The 24,624-nt window shown below is 37.9% G+C and overlaps 1 protein-coding gene across 1 annotated transcript in view; it reads right to left on the reverse strand.

Annotated features, from left to right (window-relative positions):
* TRRAP (transformation/transcription domain associated protein) overlaps window positions 1-24,624 on the reverse strand; it is a 74,274-nt gene that overhangs the window by 7,632 nt on the left and 42,018 nt on the right. The window contains exons 49-65 of the mRNA XM_084216868.1: window positions 24,181-24,394; window positions 23,236-23,415; window positions 22,746-22,892; window positions 22,175-22,294; window positions 21,593-21,880; window positions 20,917-21,054; window positions 20,425-20,537; window positions 19,772-19,907; window positions 17,266-17,457; window positions 15,201-15,396; window positions 14,312-14,577; window positions 13,522-13,622; window positions 11,152-11,353; window positions 9,877-10,041; window positions 8,499-8,589; window positions 6,830-7,029; window positions 5,816-6,077 (exon numbers count right to left, since the gene is read on the reverse strand). Of these exons, the coding sequence (XP_084072994.1) occupies window positions 5,816-6,077; window positions 6,830-7,029; window positions 8,499-8,589; window positions 9,877-10,041; window positions 11,152-11,353; window positions 13,522-13,622; window positions 14,312-14,577; window positions 15,201-15,396; window positions 17,266-17,457; window positions 19,772-19,907; window positions 20,425-20,537; window positions 20,917-21,054; window positions 21,593-21,880; window positions 22,175-22,294; window positions 22,746-22,892; window positions 23,236-23,415; window positions 24,181-24,394 (3,011 nt within the window). The remainder of the gene's footprint in view (window positions 1-5,815; window positions 6,078-6,829; window positions 7,030-8,498; window positions 8,590-9,876; window positions 10,042-11,151; window positions 11,354-13,521; window positions 13,623-14,311; window positions 14,578-15,200; window positions 15,397-17,265; window positions 17,458-19,771; window positions 19,908-20,424; window positions 20,538-20,916; window positions 21,055-21,592; window positions 21,881-22,174; window positions 22,295-22,745; window positions 22,893-23,235; window positions 23,416-24,180; window positions 24,395-24,624) is intronic.

A 24,624-nucleotide genomic window follows, 5' to 3' on the forward strand; every position in this document is an offset into this window, starting at 1 on the left:
TGTCTTAGACAACAACTGAAAGACACTACAGGAAGAACAGCCACAGCAACCCAAGAAAAATGACAATATTATGCAAACAGCCTGCTCTTTCCACTGCAATGTCAACAGTATCACAGTGTGAGAATATCTGCTTTAATCCACATGCAGGTGAAGAAGGAACTTTCTTAAGGTCAATAAGGACTTCAGTACATTATGCAAGTAATTCTGTGACAGAAATCACTGCAATACTGAGCACTTTCTGGGCCACACCAACACCATCTTCCCAACACTGCTCTCACTACAGCTTCAGACAAAGCAAATAATAAATAAATAAATGTCTTTGAATTTCCCAAAAGAGGGAAAATGAATAAACCACATACATGAAATGATGGCTCAGCACTTCAGTGCCACAACAATGAAAAATTAAACACACTTGGATAAGAAGAAAAACTACTCTCTGTAAACCTCATTAGTTATGGCATCCCAAACTATGAAAGCTAACCAACAGACTTGAATTTTTAACTCATCTCCACTCCCTAGAACATGCCATTTTAAGCTCAACATGTCTCAAGTGAAAAAGCAATTGGAAAAAAAACAGAATGACAATTCAGTATTTCTGAGATTTGCAGCTAGAGCAGAATGGAATCTTAAGTATTATTCAACACAATGGAAAATTAAGTCTTAAAAATTAGTTTAATTTTTTTTGCAGAACCTTTATTTCAATATGTTATATATACTCAGTATTTTTCTAAGTTGACAAAAATACCAAAAACCAAATACACATGAGCACTGCTCAGAAAATTTGACCACATAAATATGCTACAAGCATCTGCCTGCAAGTGTGCCAAGAGTGAATTAAGTATGTGCACACAGCAATTACTGCATTATAAAAGTTTTTTCAACCACAATTAAACCACTCAAAACTCTGACTGTCCAAAAGGCTTACTCCTAAAACTTAAAATATTCATTTAACCAGCAGCATTCCTGTCATTCTACACATACACTCTCCTAAGTTTTTTTCTTTAATCCAGGATCCTAATGCCAAAGAAAACAATGCACCTTAGGATTGCTTTCCTTTTGCTGTTCTGTTACTTAAATAAATATTAGAAAACATATAATCCAACATATTTCACTGTGTATCCACAATAAACTGATATCCTATCAGTGAAAGACCTAAGTTTACCAGCATAAAAGAGAAAAAAAACCAGCTCATACAAAATCCTTTCCACTTCTGTAAGAAAAAAGTTTATAATGAAAAATACAGTTTCATATTTATGGATGTAATATTCTCTTTTCTTTTTCTGCCTGCTGTGGGCAGTGCATCTACTGCAATATCACTGTAAAACACTCTTATTAAAATCCCAAGCCTACCCTCTAGTGAGCAGTGGGAGTAAATCATTTCATCAAAGTGACAAAATTATTGCATCATTTATCTCCCGAATCTCTGAAGTGCAGGAAAGTACCCTCAAACTGCAACTAGTTTTTGTGCTAATGTGAATCAGCCAAGAGGTAAAAACACACATCAATATATTTTCCTTACAAAAAAAAGTCACTCAGTTCACTACAAGAGCAGCTCTAGTTTGCTGAATGCCTATTTTAGGATTTTTGTTGTTCTTTTGTTTCCCAGTGGCAGATGGGAAACACAGCGAGTTCAATTAGTCTTTCTGCTGGTGTCACAGAGAGCCCATCTGAGAAGAAAAATCACTTCAACTGGAAGAAAGGGAAATACAAAACCAAACATTATTTGAGTACAAAGTCTCTCTGCTTTGCAGACATCTTAATCTATATAAAGAGTATTTTTGTTTAAAAAAAAAAAAATCCATTTCTTCAGTACTTAGTACTGGAAAACACCTTTCTCCAGCTAACACCCACTGGTCAGAAGTTCCTCACTATTTGCACCACCTGTTTCTAAAAAGGATGGGAAGTTTTCCCCCTCATCCTTAATAGGGATTGTCACAGAAGGCCATGGCACAGACTGCAGTGGAAGCAGTTTGCTCTCTCTTCTCAAGGCTGCTGAAGTTTCTTGCCACTCTCAATGGAAGGAGAAATGGAGCACAATCTCCTCCCCAGTGAGACAGTCCTAAAAAAATCCTGATGCCTCTTAACACACTTTGATTGAAGGCTGTACCATCACTCCTCAGGAAGCAACACCAAAAAACATACTCGAGGTAGCAAAACTAGAGCATCAAACCTCCTGTCCCCCCCAGTCCCCTTGGCCTACACAACATTAACATAGCATTAAGAAAACAAAGAATACCGACAAACTAAGACTCCAGAACTATATTAAAAAATCCTTCTGCTACATTGGAAGAAAATAGTTCTGATCAAAGGCAACAGGTTCACATCTCAAGGGTCTCCAGCTAAAAAGCCAAGACACCCATCATGTAAGACATCCCTGAGGACTGAGTTAAGCTTAGGTGCACAGAACAGGACAATTTTTTATGCCCATGACACTGAAGAAGATCCAGGCATTCTCCAAAACTGAAGTGCTGTCTTGCTTTTGAAGTTATTATTCAAACATTTATATACGCTTACTTCCCAAAACTTGTTTCCTATCTCACAAGAACTTTTGGAAAAAAGCAATAAAGATGAAAAATCTCAGTGAGAGGACAGCAGAAATATGGAGCAGAACTTCTGGTTTATCACTCAGCTCCAGAAAACCAAGACTGCATGTATCAGCCACCAAGGTCAAATATCATCCATCTCTTTATCTGGATTTCCTGGATAACATCCTGTTACCTAAAAATTACAATGGAAGCAAAGAAAGAGCTACCAAAGTACATTATGTTCACTCTTGAGCAAAAGGGAAAAAAAAAACCATCCTTAAAAAGGCTGCAAATGCACAGAGCTCTTCCCCCTGCCCTCTCCTAACAGTTCAGAGCCACACTTGGGCTTCAAGAACTTCCTCCTGACTACAGAGCCACCAGAACAGTGAAAGATTCATTGTGCTGGGGGACAAAGTCTCAAGGAAATTACCATGCCCTTCAAGGGGGTATTTTGGAGCTCTTCATTCATATTCAGCTTGAGAGGAGAGAGGGTTGCAGAAAGAAGCTGATCCAAACTCTAAACTGTCATCTGCCCACAAAAGGACAATTGAGGCAGCTTTTCTGCTGCTTTCACTGCTGAGAGAGCTCTCAAAGGGAGTATTTTTCAGCATTTTCTTTTCTTTGATGTCAAAAGGTTTAGCAGAAAAGGAAAGAACAAAGAACAGATGGTCACAGAACTATGCATTTGAAGTTCGAGAAAAAAAATTCAAAGTAAAATTTGTTTTTATAATATAACATTAGGATAGCTAAAGATGACCTATCACAGCTCCAACAGTCCAGACTGCTACAGACAAAGAATTCAGAACACAAGAAATAGTGTGAGAGTCTCCAGTGGCTCCAAACAGGAATCAAAATACAACTCTGATGTTGATAGAAATGATTATGCAACCAAACCCTGCTAAAAGTGTCTATAAACCATAGGTGTCAACATTAATCTGGGAATAATTGACAGAAAGTTTACTCCAAGACAGCTCCTTAGCTTGGACACTTTTGAAATGAAAGGCAACCACTGTAATTATCTGTCCATCATCCAAATGCAACTGGTACTGAGAATGGGAAAAACAAACATTGTATGAAAATGAACATGGTAGTGTGGCAGAAGGATATATCAGGCACATTCTACAATTGGATACTTGTAATGTTAAAAAACTCTTGCAATTTTCAGTACAGCAATTACAATCCTATTCAGTTATTTACATATATTTTACTCTTATTGTAAAATCAATAAAAAACTTATTTTCATTTTCTGAATAACAAGTTAGATTACAGAAATTATTAAGTATGCTGATTGGTTTAATTTCTTCTGTTTTCCCACATTTAATTTGTCAATTTAAACACAGAATGTGATAGATTAAAATAAAATCTAATCCAGCACTGAGCAAAATAATTACGTGTATGCTGCAGATATTCATATTTCATCGTACATGAAAAGCAGAACATTAAATCATCAAAAAAAAAGAAAGTAATTACTGTTACTAAACTGAAATTTACTAAGAAACACTTTGCATTTGATGACTTTACATGATTTTTATGACCAGGCCTATGTCACACTTTGGTTTATATGTTGTTCCATATAATGCTTTAATTAAGAGAGAACATCTGAAAACCTTAACAGCCATTTATATATCACAAAGATGTGCAAAAAGAAAAACAGCATCAAAAATACTGGGAATCCTCTCCACTTTCTAACTAAAGTTGCAACTGAATAGTAATTAAACGTTCTTAAATGTTTCTTTAGGAATGTTTTGAAATATTACTTCAGATATTGCAGACTGTAGTCTGGCATTGTATTTACTTTTCATTTACACCTTGGAAATCCCAGAGCTTTCTGATGCTACAGGAAAGGAAGTAGGAGCTACTGTGACAGACCAAAAATAACTCAAATCCAACCAAGCATAACAACAACACTTACAGAAATAAATAAGTGGGTATACCACCGTTGCAATGGAAAGACTACAAATCATTATTAAAAATCAAAATCAAGTCCAAACTTGTATTTAATGTAGAGCATTTTCAGATAGAAGGGATCTACAACAACCATCCCCAGAGCCCTGATCCAGGAGCTGCTCTCCTCTCCCCATTTACACCTGTACCTGCCATTATTCCTCTGTTCTAGGTACAGAATCCAGCACTTGGACTGGTGAAATTTGACTCCATTAATCATTATCCAATTATTTTTTTCCCCCCTGTACGCTCCCATTAAAGACACACAAAGTGTTTCTACTTCCATTTCCCTCCCTAGTACACTTCATCCAGTAAAAATTTAATCATATGGTTCAGGACTTTCATTATCTGCTGTCATGCAACTGCTGTGCCTCAGAAAGGGCATCGTGCAAAGCACGGCATGCATGAGAAATGTGGGTCACTTCTACAACTCAGTTACTTTCACAGGATTCCCATCAGTTCCCTGACTTTCACAATATTATCAGCAAAATGCTTGAAAAGACATCCCAAGTCTACTTGTCAAACACTCTCATCTATGTTTAAAGAAAAGCCAAGGAATTTATGCAAAACTCAAAATTCTGGCAACCCAAAACACAGATGCCAATCAGTGTCACTTTGTCATGTATGAGCTGCATGGCCTTAACACATTTCACCAAACAAATCAAGCTTATCAACAAGCTTTTCTTAGAATTTCAAATCAAGATCAGATACTCAAATATCTAACCACTGGTTAAGAGAAAATGAATGAAGCAAAAAAGCTACTTCCCTTAAGTATCTTTTTTATTAGATCTGATTAAAGTTATTGATTCGATTTACCAGTGATGTAAATTTGGGTAATAGAATTTTTATAATCTAGTTATCCAAAACACTCAAGTAATGTTACTCATCAGAAGTAGGCTGTTTTGAAAGACTTCATATAAAATCATCAGTTTGGAGTTCTGGGGTGAAAATTTCATTAAATTCTGGCATCATAGAGAGACAGAGATCATTATTGTCCCTCACATACAGCCAGCAGTTCTGTTCAAATTGCAAAAACATTACACTGAAGTAATCTAATTTATCTTTAAATACATATGTAATCAAACCACAGTTTTCAATAGCAGAAATACAACAATATATTTATTCTCTAGGTTGATGTCTGTTTTCCACTTGAATTTCATTTATTGCTGCACAAAAGACAAGAACAAAACTATTTCAGGTTTGCTGAGTGACAGAAAAGTGCCATCTTCTAAATTTTCTCTCAGGAAAGATATGGGAATAAAAAACCAGAATGCCCTCACAGCTGAACTGTGGGGGAAAATTTTCTGGAGATTAAAAGCAACATTTAAAAAAATTTAAACATTTACCTGTTGTAAATTGGCCTTTTAACTTCTGGAACACGGGGTCTTGAGCTGTTGCCTGTGCTCTCCTAGCTAGTGACTCTGAGGCTGCACTAGAAAACATGGTGGACACGTTAGAGACATTCTCAAGACCTACTCCAAAGGTGCTGACTAACTTCTTGACAAAATTCAGTGTATGAGGAGTGATTTTGGCATCTGAAACGGCTCCGCTTTTCTCAAAGGCAACGGAGTAGCACTTTGCCAAGCCCTGCTGCAGTTGTCTGAGCACCTAAGAATGAAAAACACAAAAAACAAAATAGTCAGGAAGATCAGGCCTTCTGATTTGACACCAAATATTCATTCCCACTGCCTTTTATACAGTTTTATGCTCTCAGAAACATCTGCCTAAAACTCCACTCTTAAACTTCATCAGAGGGTCAATCAGAATGAGAGCACTGAATTTCATTAGCATTGCAAACAAACAAACTGAGCAGGGGAAATGCTGCCTCACAAAGGACAACTTGCTCTTTCAACAGCAGGTAACTTTTAGATTTCATATTTTGAGACATATGAAAAGAAGGTGTTGTGAGGAAACCTTCAAATAAACACTGTGCTAGGCAGACAGAACAGTAGTCCAACACTGAGAGGCAAGGAACAGCAGAGTGGCAGGTCCATCTGCTCTCAGTTGCAATGCAAATTTCAGGTAATAATCACCACCTGTCACAGACCACCAGATCAAGAAGGAAACTGGTATCTCTGAGACTTAGTGTAAGAATATACATTTTCAGTTAGTATGAGCAACAGCTTAAATCCTAGAGGCATTCATCACATTAACAGCTCTGCAAAACCCCTGTACTGCTTCCAGAAATAACCAAGATCCTGAAACTCCAATCAGAACAGTCAGTTCTACAAACATCAGTTTACTAATCAAAACAAACAGTTATACTTTGATGTTTAAAATTAATTCTGGGTAAATATTTTGCAGTTAACTTTCCCTTAGGTGATCCATACATTCATTGAAAGTGCATTGAAGCCAAATACCTCTTCATGCCAATTCTCTCTGAACCAGACCATCTGATCCACAATGCCTTCCAGAGAGGACAGAAGGGTTGGATGCAATTCCCTCTGCATGTGCATGATCCTGCTGCATCTCCACATTGGGGCAGTGGCTCTGATGGGCCCAGGATCTGAGGCAGAGTGGGACTGATTTCCAACTGAACTTGGCTGCTGTTGCCCTGAATCTGGAAAGTGAACATTAGAGAGGAAATAAGAATGACCTTTCATGAACTTGATATGTGTCTGTTTGAAATAAAATAAATTGTTCCAAGAATTGGCTTGAGATTTGCATTAAATATTAATTATGTATTCCTTACTGAGTTTCAGAAAGAATTTTTTAAGAAAGAAAATTGGGGGTTTTTTTGAGAAAACTGCACCAACTGCTATTTAGTGGTACAGACTTCCCAACATTAAAGCAAAATAAACGCTCCTCAAAAACACATAGGAGGTGTAGCTTTTACATCACTAACCTATACTCTTGAAGTAACAGACATTGTTTCATATAGGATCAACTATTTCAATTATGGGAAGTTTTTTGCCTCCCCTTTTGGGGAGACCTTTCACACATAACTTAAGAATAAATGTGTTGATGCCAACAACGGACAAACTGTCATAGTCTGTTCTTTTAGCACAAACCATCTCTAGCATGACAACTCCATCAGACAGTGATTAAGCAGTTTTGCTTTATCAGATGACCCCCACTAACTCACACAACCCACCCACCCAGCAGTGGTTTTAGGCAGAACCTACAGGGAGATATTTTACTATTGCTGGAAAAGAATGAATTATGAGGGTATGTGGGCATCTCCTTCTGCAATAGAGTACCCAAACAAAAATAAAACATTATTTAATTAGTGCTCTCTCAAATTTTATACAGAAGTTTAGTGAACTAATTCCCAAATGGAAAGGGCAATTAAATAAACAATGTACTTTGTAATAAAGAACACAGAACTGAAATGAGAGTTCTTCAAGTAGCTCTCTCAGGATTCCAAGGAAATTATATGGGACAAAAGAACAACTAAATTCTGTGGAATCATTTGACATAACTATTCCAGATGTGATTTGTTCTTGGGAAAGAGTTGTTGTACAAGTTGCTGAATGCTTTCCCCATCTCCCAAACATTTCTCAAAGCCAGCATTGCTTTTATGAGCATTGAGATGCTCATTTTACTTGAAAATTCACCATAAAAAGTTATTACGGACATACAATTTTTTCAAGTGTGACTCCTTTGAAAACAACCTAAATGTTGCATGGCTCATGCTGCCAATGAAAATCAGTCAAGAGAATCTTAGAAAACTGTGACATTCTGAATTTGTAAACCAAGTATTTTCTACTTCTCCACAAATTTATCAAGTAAAACATCCAGTAAAGAACATGTGATTCTCAATAATTAATGTGATATGAGAATGAAAGAGATAGAATACCTCTTGGTGAGTATCTCATACAAGAAAATTCAAGACAGCTCAAGCCATCTGCAGGTTTAATTCCACAGAAACAAATCAATGCAAGCAGAGTTAATCAAGAGTTTTCTTCCTTAGCCTTGCTAAGTTGGTATGTTTTCTAGAGAATCTGTTTTCTCTGTAATATCCAGTGAAACTCATCCTAACAATTGAGTTCCAAAGAGCCCAAACAATCCCATGAGGACCAAACTCACCGCTCTTGTAGCGCTCTCGCTGTTCTATCTTCAAGGTCAAATAGAGGGTCCTGATAGGGAAATAAACAGCCTGGGGGTAGACTCTTCCCACCTGTTTGGAGATACACATTTCTCAGTTAAGGAATACTGACTACAGACCACATCAACACAGACAGATTCTCTTGTAAATGAGTCCAATTCAGGAATAATCAGCTCTTTGTGTTAAATAACAGCTTATGGAAATTAAAGATTCTTTCAGTAACAGGAACCCAAAGAGGATGAATTGGTAGCTCCCTGCACACACTGTTAAGACATTACCTAATTAGGGTTTCCAGATCATATTGCCTAATAAACCTGAAAGCAGCATAATGTCAGAGCTCCAGCTGGGCCAGCTCAAAGATCTTACTCATGTGCATAATGGAAGAAAACAGACATAATGACAGCAGTTAGTCTTTAAATTAGGCCACAATTCCCAGCAAGCCCCACGATACTTGATAAGAAAGCCCATTAGAGAGTAACTTTACTCCACCTAATTGTGGCACTTAATGTAAAGGGATACTGACTGCACCCAAAAATAAAACTAGGATTTTATGGCTTCCATTAAAAAAAACAACCCTAAAGAGATGTTGACATTCAGCATCCCATTTAAATCTGTAAATCTCAGTATCTATTAAAGGAAAGAAACCATGTGTCTACTACCTGCAATAGAGCAGATCTTAAGACATCATCTGAGGCTTCTTCAGCCACAATTTTACTAAATCATATAACCTTTCTCCATCCAAATGGATATGGTAAGTGGTGGAAATATAGCAATGGGATTAAAGCATTCAGTAATCTGGTATTTATGACAGATCACTAACCTGACACACACATGCTTCATGCTGTAACTCAAAAGTTATTTGAAGAGAATTGTGGAGTTTTTAAACAGTAACACAGAAAATATGGTATTTTTTTGATTTCATACTTTTTCTATGTACCTGAAGTTTAAAGGTAAGACAAACAGGAGTATCTGTGATATTTACAAGTCTAAGCTCCAACTAGTGTATGACTTCTGAGCAAACACTTCTACAAAGCATTACAAGCATTTTTAACTATGTATTTTATGTGTTCTGTGTCATTCACAAAAATACATTAAATAGAATTCCAGAGGGAGAGCTATAATGCCTTACACAAATAAGGACACAATTTCCCTGGATTTAATCTCAGTAAGTAAAACTCACTAAGAAATTTAAAATATCCAGCTTAAAGGCAGAAATTACCATTTTTTAACGCATCGACAGCTGCAAACAGTACAATTTTTAAAGCTTAGCATTTTTGTAATTTGCTTTAAAAAATATTCATGTGTCATTTCACAAATGAAGATTACAGACAAAAAGGATTTAGAGATTATCTCCTGTACCTGACTGATGAGGTTGAGGAGGAGTTTGCCCTCTGAGCCAACCAGGCACGTCAGCAGCTGTGGGATCCAGGCCAGCCACTGGATGGGTGGGACACCAATACAATACTTGTCCACTGCATCTGCCAAGGTGTTCTTATCATCATCAAAACTCAGCAGCCAGAGAACCTAGGAGAGAATTTCAAGAGGCTCTCTGTGTGCTTAAATTTAAGACACATCAATCATTATGATGCACAAAAGCAAAGATATTTTATTAATATGACTGTGGAGTCCTGTCTCTGAGGCAGCCTTGTTAAAGCTGCCTCAGAGACAAGAGCTTACATTCATTGTGCCTGGCCAATGCTATTTTTCCCTCAGAAATAATATTTAAAGGATGTAAAAAATAAATGTAACTGTACTCCTTACTATGAAATAAGAAAAGAGCAAATGAACATGACTGCATTCCAGAAATTCTTTGGGATTTTGGCTAGGGGTGTGGATAAAAATCAAGGCAATTTTATAAAACCTAAAATATACAACTCCAATAAATGAACCTTGATACAAGAACTTGATTATTTCTCTGGATATTCTTAATTATTTTAACTGTCCACCTCCAGTTTAAATTAAATGTAAATATATTAAGCATTGACTAAAAATCATTAACTATTATGTAACCAGACAGGGAGAATAATAAACTTCAGAGTGCTGTTGAGGCCATCTTTAATCTCAGACAATATTTTCTGTGTTTGTTTTATGGTCAGAACAGATTGTCTTCCCTGGTCTAGTACAATTTTTTAATTTTCTTCATGAGAGAGATTAAATATCCCCAAACTGAGAAAGATACAATACAAATAGCTTTTTTTTGGCCAAAATTTCGCTGAATTTCAGAGTAAAGCTGTACAGAAAATGCTTATCTGGAATAAAATGTAATACTTAGGTAAACATCAATATTTTTTATCCATAGTAATGATAGCCAGACCTCAAACTATGTTAGTTTTTAAAGCACCAAAGGATGCCTTTTTACAAGTACTTCACCACACTATGGAGTAGAAATGCTGGATGTGATTTGTCCTTTTCCTCCTACAGAAAGGTTCCACATCTGAAGGAAAACCCAGAAACCCACTGACACAAAAACCCCAAAATGAGCTATGAGCAACCACACACAGCCCCTCCATCTAAATGAAAGCTTTCCCTCAGTAACCCTTCCTCTAACTGCAAAAACTTGTGCACTTGAACATCATCCCAGCCCTTCCCAAGGGGGTGAAGCTCTGGGTGTTCTTTTAACCCCCCAGACCTCACCTTTGCTAGGTATTTCCTGGACTTGCTCTCGTTCTGGTGTCGACAGGCGTGCAGGTAGCAGGTGATGGCAGACACCCCCAGGTGGAGCTGCCTCTCCTTCACAAAGATGTTCTCCAGGTAATCCCCCCACATGGCCCAGGCTTTCACCAGCACGTCGTGCATTTGCACAGCTGCAGAAAAAGCTTTGTTTGCTTCTTCAGACCTGCGTGGTGACAAGTAAGAATATGAGTTTTATATAATTTAGTAACTGTTTGCTGGTGTAAATCAGATTTCTGATAGGGCAAGCAATTAGTTTCTTAACACTCAGTGATACTTTTGTTAAGTTCTCTAATAAGGTCCTTTACAACTGTTTTATTATTGCTTTCCTTGCAGTTCAGCACCAATAAAGGTAAATGCTTCAAAATGAAAACAGTTTCCTAAGTGTTAAAAATATCACATACTCCCTTAAAAAAAGAAAAAAAACTCCCAGTGCACTGCAGTGGAAACCCAAGCAGTGAAATTGGGAGAAAAGAGCAAATAATAATACAAGGAGAGTGAAGTAAAATCATTTAAACATGCTGCTCCACTGGGCAAAAAAGAGTAAAGCAACATTGGGAAGATGTTATTTAAGTTATCTTTTAGAGGAATGCATCTTAACTCCTTTTCCAGAGAAGTAATAAAAAATTTTGCACTCCACATTTTCTGGAAACAGTCAGTTCCTTATCCCCACAGCTGTAAAAGTTTCTTTTTTTCAACAGGAAAAGTGAAGGAATTTGAATGCTAAACACACAGTTCTGGGTAACCAAAAAATTATTTGTTTGTTACTTCTGAGGTTTTCTCCATGTTTCCTCAAGTGTCACAAGTCCAAAATTTGGCATGATTCATCCCAATATATATACAGCCCTTGAATCTATGTTACTTCTTAGGCATAAAAATAGAGGATGAGAAAACTCACATAAGCATTATCAAAATGAAAAAATTTAAAGTTTTTCAAGACTCATTATTAACAGAAAGAGCTGCACTTCTCCCTTGCAGAATAAGCATTGAAATAACCAATATCAAAGTAACATGATGCTTGTTTGACTCATTTTTTTAAATTACTTGTAATGTATTTTTAACATAACAATACTAGCTTGGGGGATTATAATACTAAATTAAAATGACCAGCTACTGAGGCATAACTCTAAAAAGGAAAACAGCTTGGTCTGTCATGTGTTAGTTTTTATGCTACATTAATGTCCTTGCTTTCAGAAGCTCCCTGCACCCTGGATGAAGGTTTGAAGAGAACCAGCCCAGCAGAAGCCTGATGGATGACTTTGTATTACTACTGCTCCTTTATAAAAAAGGGACTTCTCTGTCCATTTTCCTTTCTCCCACTCTACAATCCATCACTCTTGACACCTGAGGTGATTTTTTTTAAATGGTTTCTATCACCTTGCCCAGCCAATGGGCAGCACAAGAGGATGCAGGAGCCGAGGTGACCTTTAACTTCAGTTTTGTTGACACACAGGTAATCAATCAGCAGTCCCATTTTCAGGTTGAACACTGCCACTGGTCCTAACTGAAACCTTCCTAAATTCCTGACCTCAGCTGTAGTGCTAAAAAATGCTCGTGTGGTTTTTGGTAAGATTAAGAAACTGTAAGTACATCAGAACCATGTTTTTAAACAGAAACCTTTATCCATTTTATCCTGAAGGAACAAACAGACAATTCTCTGCAAGAATTTTAAAAAATTTAACAATATGGGGAAGGCACACTTCCTTCTCTTTACATCTCAACTACAATTAAGCCAGTGACCATATAAAAGCCCACTGTACTTTCCATCCAAGTAATTGCACTCTGCCTATTTAAAATTCTCTCTTGTATCCACAGAAGAAGATATTCATCATTTCCTGACTTGAATTGCTATGTGAGGTTGCAGTGTACAGCTTGAGACCTGATGGATTTCATTCTATAAGTGGCCACAATGCAGTGGTAAAGGAATTATTCCACCCATATGTAACACACAACAAAATTGTCATTAAATCCCATGCCCACTAAGTGCTCTTGAAATCTGAAGGGCTCTTTTTGGCATCACCAAACAAAATTTGACTGATGAGATATTTATTTATTGAATTAAAGAAAGATTTTCCTCAGAACAGTAAAATGCCTGTCAGTGCAAAGCAAAACCATTACTACTTCTGTCCTACAAGGCTTCAATATAGCACCAATCATTACATCTCCAAACCGCAAAGGAACTCTCACAGATACTTTTACTTTCTTACACAGCAGTGAGAAATTTTTGGCTGGTATAAAGATATGGAATTGCTTTTTTGCTCAAATACTGCGTTGAATACTTCAGCTGCATTTTTTTCAGATGTGTGCTAGGGCCTATGCAGCCAGCATACTCACTTGTTAATCTGCGCCAAGAACATTCCCTTTAAAGCATAAAACTCTGCAGTCATCTCCTTGGTGAAGTACTTCAGATTGGTTGATTCAATAACTTCAAGACCCTGTTAAATAAGTCTTAGTGAGAAAAGTCTTTTAAAAGGGAAGGCTTTGTTAAATGCAAGTGCTATAAAACAACACCCAAAATATTCTCTCAAAATTTAAATGGCATGACTTTTAAGTATTTCATTTTCATTTTAAAAAATACAGACCGACAATTTTAAGTTTCCACTGGTCTATGCAAACCAAATACTACAGACAACATTTAGCAGCTTATCTTCCCACCTTGTTATGTTATAATTATACCTATATTACAAGGTTCATTTGCTGGTTAACCACGTGCCAGTGGGTTTTGCCTAAAAATCACGTTTCTTCGTTTTCAACACATACAATTTTACTTCAGCTTGACAGCATCCACCACTCATGAGTCAGACACTCGGTGTTGTTTTTTCCCATTACAAATAATGCCATTTTCAACGTCTTTCCATTTATCCATCTTGTAAGATTTAAATAAATGCACTCCCACTTTACTTCTGGGTCAGCTAATTTTTAATATATTCACAGTATCCAGTTCACAGAGGACATTAACTGCTTTGGACTGCCAGCATGACTCAAAACAACATTCCCTGCAGGGTATAACATGGCCAAGGCAACTCAGCCCCTGCTCTGGATACAGGCAGCATCTGATGGCTCGTGGGATTACAGGACCCAACGAGTCCCAACAACAGCTTCAGGAACAAAGCTGCTGCCCTACCTGCATGCACTCATTTTTGCCCATGACTCCAGCCAGCTGCAGGTAGCACTTGACCTGCTGCCGGATCTTCTGGAAGCAGTCCACGATGGGCACGGTGGGGATGGTGTGGATGCGGCTCAGGATGTCCAGGGCCACGTTGACCAGCCCCTGCTTGCGCGCGATCTTCCCGTACTGGATGATGGCCGAGGCGGAGGCGTGCACGCCCAGCATGGCGTTGTTGGAGCTGGGGTCGTGCTGGGAGCTGTTCTCATATGCAGTCACAATGGCTGGGAAGGCAAGGTGAAATGTTTGCCATTGGAAATGGTGTTACACAGACAGCAGGGCCTTTCACAGCAACACGCATGACTTAAGATGGGGATGACTTACGATAATCAAATATTTCAATGAAAATTGAATAAAAACTACAATTCACCAAAATCAAGCCACCAAGAACTTATGTGTTTGTGGCATTCACATTCTCTGAAAAATCCCCTCGCCCAGGACTTTTCTCCTGGGAAGCTGAGAATCCTCAGAAAAAGGAAAACAATTCTTATATCATTTGCTTCTCCTGTGTTGTGCTCATATATGGAATGTGTTTGGAGATTGTTCACCCACAGGGGATTGTTTCATTGGATTCTGGTGTGAGTTGTTTTCACTCCTTGGCCAACCAGGGCCAAAGAGTGAAAACAACTTTATTATCTTTTTAACATTCTGTAAGTATCCTTTCTGTATTCTTCAGTACAGTATAGTATTCTTTAATATAATATAGTATCATAAAATAATAAAATAGCATTCTGAGAACATGGAGTCAGATTCATCATTCCTGCCTGCCATGGGGATCCCTGCAAATACAATATGTGTTGTCTGGAAAATTCTATGATGAATGCATGCTGGACCAGGCAAGACTTACCTTGGTAATGATGCTGTCTCCACATGAAAATGCTGCTCCAGTGGGATAAATCATCTGACACAATAGGTAACCTGTTCCTCCAAGTCTTGACAACAGTCTTCATATCATGTAAGCTGTTGTTCCTCCCCAGATTAGTTGGTTGCAGTCCTGCGTTTATTTGGGCTGCTTCCTGAAGTTCAATTATTTGCTGTGCTGCCTAGAAAACATATAAACAATATAAATAAGGAACAAACAGAAGATGGCAGCAGTCTCGAACCCACTAAAGGCAGCAGACACTTTGTTAAAACTTCAACCACCTGAAGAAAAGGCCCACAAACTTTAATGGAATTTAATTACCTGTAGTACAATAAAGGCAGTGTAGTATTCTCTAAGCTACCACTTGGCAGATAACAGTTGTATTCACTGTTAATCAACAAAATGAGATAACTATTTGAGAAAAAAAGGCAGTCCAAATTTATAGAGTGAAATCTCTTGAAACAAAATAAATTAAAGTAATATTTTCCTACAATCATCTCAGTATCAGCTCTCACAATAGCTTAACCTTCATCCTACACCCATTCATCACATAAATTTAATTTTCTCATGGGTATTTAATCACATACTATCTGATATTTTAAAAAAAGTAATTACTGCAGTGCAAATTCGAGGCTGCATTTGTACCTCTGTCAGTCACTGACTAATTTATCATTTCTTCACGAGGGATATATACATATTAGATTGTTTTAAAAGCTTGTTTTAATTGATATCTGAAAGCACCTAAATATTTTATTTAGCAATATTAATCTTCTCCTGCTGCAGATGCTGCCATTCTTGAGCAGGGGAGGGGGGCAATTTGAAATATGAGAGAAATCTTAGCAGGAAGGAATTACATTCATTGAGAAGCCATCTAATGGCATTGTGTGAGCTCACAAATTGTACCTATTTACTTGATAACTTCTGAATATGGATAAAACTTCCATATTCATTCACTTTATCTGATGCATCAATTTATATTATAAAAATTCAAAGATATGAGCTGCTGTGTGAGCTGTGCCCACAGGAGCAATCATTTTATAGAGGTCCCTTTGTATATGGTGTAGATTGGTTATGAATCACACACACAGAATGAAACCACTGATCTCAAACAGAAACACAGAGGCCTCTGTATCAAAGAGAACTCAAAGCAAAGTCCTCTGCACTTCCACAGGCAGGGCTCAGTGTCAGATCTTTGAGCAATGGCCCATCAAGAAATTATCCATTATGAAAACAGAGCTATTCTACAGTTTCTCCCCTGGAGATGAAAGGTTCCCTCCACAGGAACAAGAGCTTTGTCAGGTATATATTTATAGGGTATCTAAACAGGGACAAAGCCTAAGTGTCAAATGAATGGCAGGTTTTGCCTAAATCCCACACTACCAAGCCCAGCACGATCCTGCCTCAGCCCCTCTTCCACACTGGTTCCACACAGATTAGAGGAGACAAGGTTCATTTTCAAGAATCTTCTGAAAGTAACTCTAGGCCAAATCAAATTTTTTAAAGATGGATTTAGGCATCTACTTCTGTTTGATTATACTTGTCAATAAAACATCTACTCTCAAAAGTTTTTCTCTTGCAGTTGAAAATTAATTATTTACATGATTAAATCACAGAGAAAACAACAGAGTATTGATATTTTATAAATTTCAAAAGGAAACAGAAATCCAGTTTTGTTATGGTAAAATGTGTGTGAAAGTTTCAAAGGACACAGCCATTCGTTTTTCACCATGTAAAACATGTTATTTCATTTCATTTAATAGTTAAACTACATATTCCATATAATCACAATCGTGCCAGGTGCTTCCCAAAAAATATTTCTGGAGATCTGAAAAAAGGTGGGTTTAATCACTAACAAGCTCTTCCTGATAAGCAACAAGTACTCCAAAGAAAAAGAAACACATTCTGCAACTTTGAACAAAGAAATACCACAATGCAAAAACCATCAGTACTATATATATATTATAAACACTAAATATTTCACCCTTGCAGCTGCTGAAAGTTCTGAGAGCTGCTACTGGAGGATGACTGGAGATGAGAGCTCTGTTGTTACCTGGAGCAGGGGGGTGTGGACGTGGGACACGACGTGGGGCAGGCGACGCCACTCGCGGATGGCCAGGCTGCTTGCCATCTCCACCAGGCGCTCGATGAAGTTCAGCTGCTGCTCCTCGGGGTGGCAGATGGCCAGGTACCCCCTGTACATGTTCACCTTCCAGGCCATCTCCTTTGGACAACTCAGCTCCACCTGGTCATGGAATAGGAGAAACATCCAGTAAAGATTGTTCCTACTCAAACAGTTAATTTTTTTTAAGCTTTCTTAAATAAACGGCTTTGATGTTTTAAAAAGAATCTCATTTTTTAAAAATATCTGACTGAAGTATTAACATTTGTGTCACTAGAGGAGTTTCAGCTCTCCTAAAGTTACTGGCAAGGGCAGGCTAGCACATGAATTGCCAATTCAGCACAAGAGAAGTGCCCATGCCCAAGCTGCTGCCGGGGTATTTTTACACTGACAACTGTAATGCATCTCAAAGAGCTGAGCCAGCCCAAAGCAGCCCTGCCCCAGGAGCAGGAAGCTCACAGCAAACAATTCACCCTGCACAACGCCAGGAGATGCTTCTCAGCAGATAACACACACTATGTCTGAAATGCTTCAGGGGCTCCAGAACAGGTAATGGCAACTTCTCACCTAAAAGGATCCTGTGCCTACCTGTCCCACATCATGCAGCATTGTACTCCCTGTCTGCTCTAGAGCATTGCTAAGTTTGTGATATTTTTTCAAGTAATCACAACCAACTTCTCATTTATGTTAAAGTAATTCCTGAGCACAGGTGCAAAGTCAGGTCACAATACTAAAATAATTTATAAAAGAATTTTAAACCATTTCCTCAGAATTCTGGAACAGTAGAAATACAGCAACTAAACCCAGCAAAGCATTTGAATTGTGCAGCACCTAAATTCTGTGAGCACTTTACAGCAAACTTGCACTGAGCCAGTGCTCACCAGCTGACACTGCAGGCCTTTAATCTACAACTTTCTCACCTCTTTTTCCTCCACTTTACATCAAGCTCTTTATGGTTTGATGTGCAACACAGAAATCCCCCTGCATTATCCTCCTGCTGATAAACTGTATGGTGACCATTACAATTGTTATTCCTGTTATCCTCAACTGACTTTTACGCCTGAGCCAGCAAAGAGAAAGTGCCAGGTAGCATCCTTACACTTACACAGTGAAAATAATCTCCTTCTTTATTATGTTATCTACTGGATCATTAAACACAATGGCAGTGTGAGCAAATGGAAATGAGTCTTGGGTCCTATCAAAGGCTACTTGCTGTTTTAATAGCTCAACTTTAATGGGTAGATTATTAAAAATCTTTCACAAAGATTTAGGAAAACTGATAGATATTTGCCATTGTCTCTGGCCTCTCTTGTGAATCAACCATGGAACTTGACAAAAAACAGCCACATTAAAGAATATCAATAAAATTGGAGTAGTGAGGTACAGCAGCATAGAATCAATTATTCTTTCAGATCCCAATATTTATGCAAACGTGTGCTGACACTTTTACAAGAACCTGAGTAGAGTCACAAAGGCTCCATTTATGGCTTCAGCAGCATCTTCTCCTCAGTTATAAAATAAATGTCTCATTACTGAAAATACTTCATTTAATACAACTGCAGCTACAGCATATCAGCACTTACTCAGGGTTGTCACTTCCACTCAACTTGCAATTGTCCAAAACCAGAAGCTGTCAGATATGATCTATTTCACTCTCTTCAAGCCCAAGGCTTATAATATACTGTACAATATAGTTCTTATTTTAGGCTTTAAAGGTTTCTCAAATATTTCTATACTTAGCCTCTGAAGTTGCATACTTAAGTAGGACACAGAATACTAAGTGTCATAAGAACAAAAGAAATTAATTAAAATGTAAATAGTACCCATAAGTTTTTGTTGCATGTGCAGTTTGCTACTTAGACATCTGGCTTCACATTGTATTTTAAATACGCACTTCACCCTTTTATTGCAAATTCTGGCATCTTTAGCAGAGTAATTCCAGTACTTCCCCGCTGTATACAACAGTGCAAGAAAGATCTGCAAGCTCCTTTCCACCTGTGATTTAATGCAGTATTCTCACCTTTTAGATTTCAGTTTTCCATCTGGTTTATGTTTCTATATTAACCCATCAGATGAACAACCCTACCTACCATGAACAGAGAATATATCTCCTTAAAATTAAAACAAAACAGAAAAAACAAACCAAAGAAAAACCAAATCAAAACACAAACCCCCCCATGTCTTCCATCTTCTTTAGATTAGTGACACCTTATACAACACTTTAAAAAAATTCCAGACAATCTACTGGCAACTCCAACACAAGTCTGTGATTGGCCCCAAGAAGCTCAAGATGTCCGTGCAGCCTGGCTGTCCTAGCAGCCTCAAGACAATAACCACCAGCTTATTCTCATGGGATGGTTCCTAAAACAGTCAGAATGAAGATACCCAAGGCAGGATGAGGAGAAACTAAACATGAGCACAAAAAGCCCTCACTCACCTGCACCAGAGCCTCCTTCATAGCAATCCAGTTTGAGACCCTCCACGCACACTTCAGCACCAGGTAAGGATTGATGTGACCTTTGGACTGCCCATATTCTGTCAAAGGCTCCCACTGGTTCAACTCTTTTGAGCAACTAAGAAAATCAAATGCAGTGTCAATTTTGTTACCAAAAAAAACCAAAAAAACTTCAAGAAAAGTGACAATAAACAATAAATGTTTGTGTATCAAAATATTATCTGTGTATTTGTTTGTCTACAGACAGCTTTGCAAGCACTGCAGAAGTTTTATCCAGATGGGAAGATTTTTTTTATTTATTTATTATCAGTTATAATACAGAAATCTGTGAACAGGGAAGAGCTGCATTTTGTGTCTCCCAGAACAACCATTTTAATAGGAAAAACAAATTTTAGCTCCAGTCTGTTTCCACCAATAGCAAATTACATTTTTACAGCAATTCAGGCATATCACTTCTGAGGCTCTGTTAAGGGAATACAAAATAGCTTTTTTTATTCCCTTAGGTTTCCCCTGTATCTGAGCTAAGTCCTGAGGTAAGTTTAATCTCATAACTTAATGCTTTAAACCAAGAGCAGGGTATTTTGCTTCTATTGCAGGGTAAAAATCCTTGTTCCACATCAGCTTCCAAGTCTTACCGAATCCAGTGATCTTCCCAGAGCTGGTACTCAGGGAAGATGGAAGGGGAAGCGTTGCTCCTTTCGTGCTCTTTTTTAGCCTTCTCCATTGCTTTTTCATAAGTTTCTTGTGCCTAAAGAAAATTCAACCATTCCAGATTTCCATCTGCTATGCACACAATAACTCAATACTCTTTTATTTTTAAGAACAAGTGATAAGAAAGCCTTCATAGACTTGGAAAAAAAGTCAAGTGTGTTAAATTCATTCCTGAATATAGCCATTATTTGACAGCTTGACAAATGTCATGAAAATCTGATGGGTGTGCACAAAAATTTCACCTTACTTAGTATTAAAAGGCTTCAAACTACTACTGTAGACAGCAGAGAAGCCATGGCACTTTCCATTTTATAAGACTGAAGTTAATAATTAATATTCAGAGGTTTCTCCTGCTGACCAGAATATTTATCCTGACAGTAGAACTACTCAGATAATTTCTAAAATCAAGACTGTACCTGTTCAAAAAAGCCATGCTGTTCATAGGCAATGGCTGTGGCTGTCTCTGGGAATTTGCAGCGTTTCTGCCACAGCCCAGCCCACATATCCTCCTCTTGTAACAAAGAGTAGAGCTCAGCAAGGGAATCCAGGATTTCCTGCAAGGTTAAGAACACATATTTCTCCATATTTAAGCTGTCTGTATAAAGCATAGTAGGTAGCAAACCCCATGTTCTACAATGAGGCAAATAGAGAAGGGCTTATAAAACTTCTTAAAATTCTCTTTAAAACTCTACAAGGCAAGAAATTAGTAAGAACCATGTACTGAAAACAACACTGCATGACAAAAACATCCTAAGGCTTGTACACTGACTCTTGCCTGTCTTCCCTAACATAACTGATCAAACCATAAAAAACCAACACAATTTTTCAACAAGTCAATAATACAATAGGACAAGAGGAAACAGCTTCAAGTTGCACCAGGGGAGGTTTAGATTTATTATGAAAAATGTCTTTACCAAAAAGGTTGTAAAGCACTGGAACAGGCTGCCCAGGATAATGCTAGAGTCACTGTCCTTGGAGGTATTTAGAATACATGTAAAATGTGACACTGGGGACATGGCTTAGTGGAGGACTTGTCAGTGTTGGATTTTTCTCTTCGTATTTCACAAGGTATTTCAATAAATATAACACTACCTGTTGAGGAGGGGTTATGCTTTCCTGCTCATAAAATTCTGTTGTCTGTTTAGGCTTAATCTGCAGACTGAGTCCTTTTTCAAAGGCTTGATGTTCCAGCATGAGTGTAGAACGAAACCAGAGGTTGTGAGTTTTCCCCAAGTATTTCAGGACACAAGGTCTGATGGGAATGGGAGGAACACACTGTGACATTGCTTCCACAAAGCAGTTCAGGGCACTTGGCTGGCAATCCCTCTGCACCTGATGGCTTCCACTGCACAAGAAAGGGCTTATTTCACCTGCTAGAGCCTAGAAGAAAAAACATAATATTATCTGTCTATTCAGATTCTTCAGTTAGAGAAATCAGATTTAACATCTCTTTATACAGGGAACAACCCTTCAATGAGTACATTTCTCTTTGTAAAATGAAAGGCCCTATTTCTTTCAAAAGATGCATTGATACAGGTACACAGCACTCAACAGGCTGAGAATGGCAAATATCTCAAAGCCAGTGAACAAAGTCGCCACATAAACACATTTTCCTGGAACAGCAGTCATTTACAAACAGGAATCTGCAAATGGGAGAGAGAGAGAGGTTCTCACATGTTGCTGTCTGTCAGACAAGATTTTCCAAAGTCGTGAAAACAGCTGTATCCAAGTCTTCTCCGCCAAAGGTGTAGAAATATGACATAACTGAACAAAGGCACTCAGCAATGCTCCCGTCTGGAAACAGAGAGATGTACAGAAAAAGGAAAATACAATTAATCCTGTGGCAAAACAGTTCAGTTATACAGTTGTTTCAGTAGTAATACTAATGTCTTTTCAACAAAAATTTAATCCTATTTTCATGTTGATCAAGACTCTGATTCATTACTGTAACCATCAAAAAAAGGACAGAAAAAGGGAAGATGTTGATCATCAGGTGAATAGGAATAATCAGGTTAATTGGATAGAGCTGTTGGTAGTGTGGTTATTTAAACATAGATTTCAGCTAAATTATTTTCTCAGAAATTATTTAATCACAAGATGGTGATACACATTTTTGATCTTATATCCTGTGTTTGTCATCACTAGTTTCTGAAGTGAATTGTTAAAATATACTTACAGTGAAGGAGGATGATATCAGTGTGAAATTTTAGGATTAAAGAGTTTGTCACCAACAACCTGCACCCACCTTCACTTCCCGAAGGGAGTCGAGGAATTTGTCGTGCCGGTTGGTCAGCATGTGCAGCTGGTTGCCAATGTCCTTCTCTGAAAGTTCCTTTGTTTTGGGAGTGCTGGTCTGATCTCCTGGAGCCAATTCAATGTCTATTTCAACATCCTACATAGAAATAAACAACACTGTAAGTAAAAATAGGCATTTTCTATGTACTTTTGCTTATTTTCCACAATAGAAAACACCTTCCTGATCAATTTATTTCAGGCCTCACTGTTTCTGCACCTTCTTCAGGTTCAGATCTGTAATTGCCTAGAGTGCTGAAGTAAAGTCTAAATGAATGAATGGGAGTTCTGAGAGACCCACGCATGCTTAAACCACAGCAGACACGAACAATCTGCACATATCATCTTCATCACTCATTCTCCAAAGGTATCTGGTGAGAAACTAGGAAGAGCTGAATTCCATCAGAGAGATTGCTTTCTGCACAGTATTTTCTGTCAGTTACCTCCTCTTTGGATTCGCTGTTCTCCCTCTCCCGAGGCTCTTGCTTGACGTGAGTGACCATGGCAAAGGCTGCCCTGTCGTGGCTGTCAGCAAGGTTGATGACATTGGTGATGGAGGGCAGCATGGCCCCCTGGCAGCTGGTGCCAATCGTGGTGTTCCTCTCACACACTGCCAACAGCAGCTACCATGTGGAGAAGTAACAAGAGTTTTTGAACATATAATTTACTGCAGAACTTCAAAGAAACCATCACTATGGTTTAATATTTAAAAACAAGATAAAAGTTGCAATAGCAAGTTTAAGGCCTATTTATCACATTTATTAATAGAATCTCCTAGCCTTTAGGCCTAGGAGATTCTATTAATTTTGTACTTTTTAACACATGTATGAAGTCCCCTCAATCTGCTAATAAATTCTGTTACCCTAAACTGGATGTTCACAGACACCTTAAATTCATGCTTTAATATGCAAATTGTTAAAATCAAAGGTTTTGTCCCATTTTATTTTAAATAACCCAGGCAAAGATGCAATTTCATTTCAATGCAATCCCACCTAACAGCTGTCATACTGTTAGGAAACATTCCAGCTTTAACAGTTTTCTCAGAATCTTCTCCTATAACAATTCTTGGGTTTTTTTTCATAGTCATTATCAATTATAAGAGATTGCTTTCCTTAAGTATTACCTGCTCATTAAGCTTTTGGCAGAGTAAATAGATTTTAAACATTTCTATTAGAGCTACTTTCCAAGCATCAGCATTTCACTGTTTAGCTATTGTATATATTTTTAAGCACCACAGGAGGTGAGGCAGCAGACTTGGTATTTTCAGCTTTGATACAGACAATACACTCTACAAAACACATACCACACAATGCTTTTACACCCAGCAAGGCAAAATAAGGAATAAAGCACGCATCTAATTGCATTTCTGATACGAGTCATTTCCCTACCTCGATGCACTGCTTTATCCAGAAGTGATTTCCCATTGCTTCCCAGTTCTGGGAGCAGGTCACATAGAGCAAGCGCTCATAGACGCGGCGTTTCATGGAATTGTCAAAGACCTCAAAGAATTTGGCTCGGATGAGTGGCTGGGCACAGCGCAAACCAGAGAGAAACGCTGGCTCCAGTTTAGCTGTAAGTTCACTCCCAGAAAGATTCTCGTCCCTAAAATGAATGAAGATGAAATAACAGAGCCATTAGAAAGAGAAGACTCCTAGGTTTTGTATAACACACTAAAATCCTGAAGAGGCAACATTCTGTAAAACCACACATGCGATAAACATCCAGGTGCAATTTTTGAGAGAAACAGCAAAGAAAATATTGCTGCTTGTTGTAAAACTGCCCAGAACTATCAGAAATACTCTTTCAGGATAAAATCTTATCAGAATTGTGAA

The sequence above is a fragment of the Fringilla coelebs genome (assembly GCF_963513975.1).
Source record: "Fringilla coelebs genome assembly, chromosome: 16".
NCBI classification, from domain to species: domain Eukaryota; kingdom Metazoa; phylum Chordata; class Aves; order Passeriformes; family Fringillidae; genus Fringilla; species Fringilla coelebs.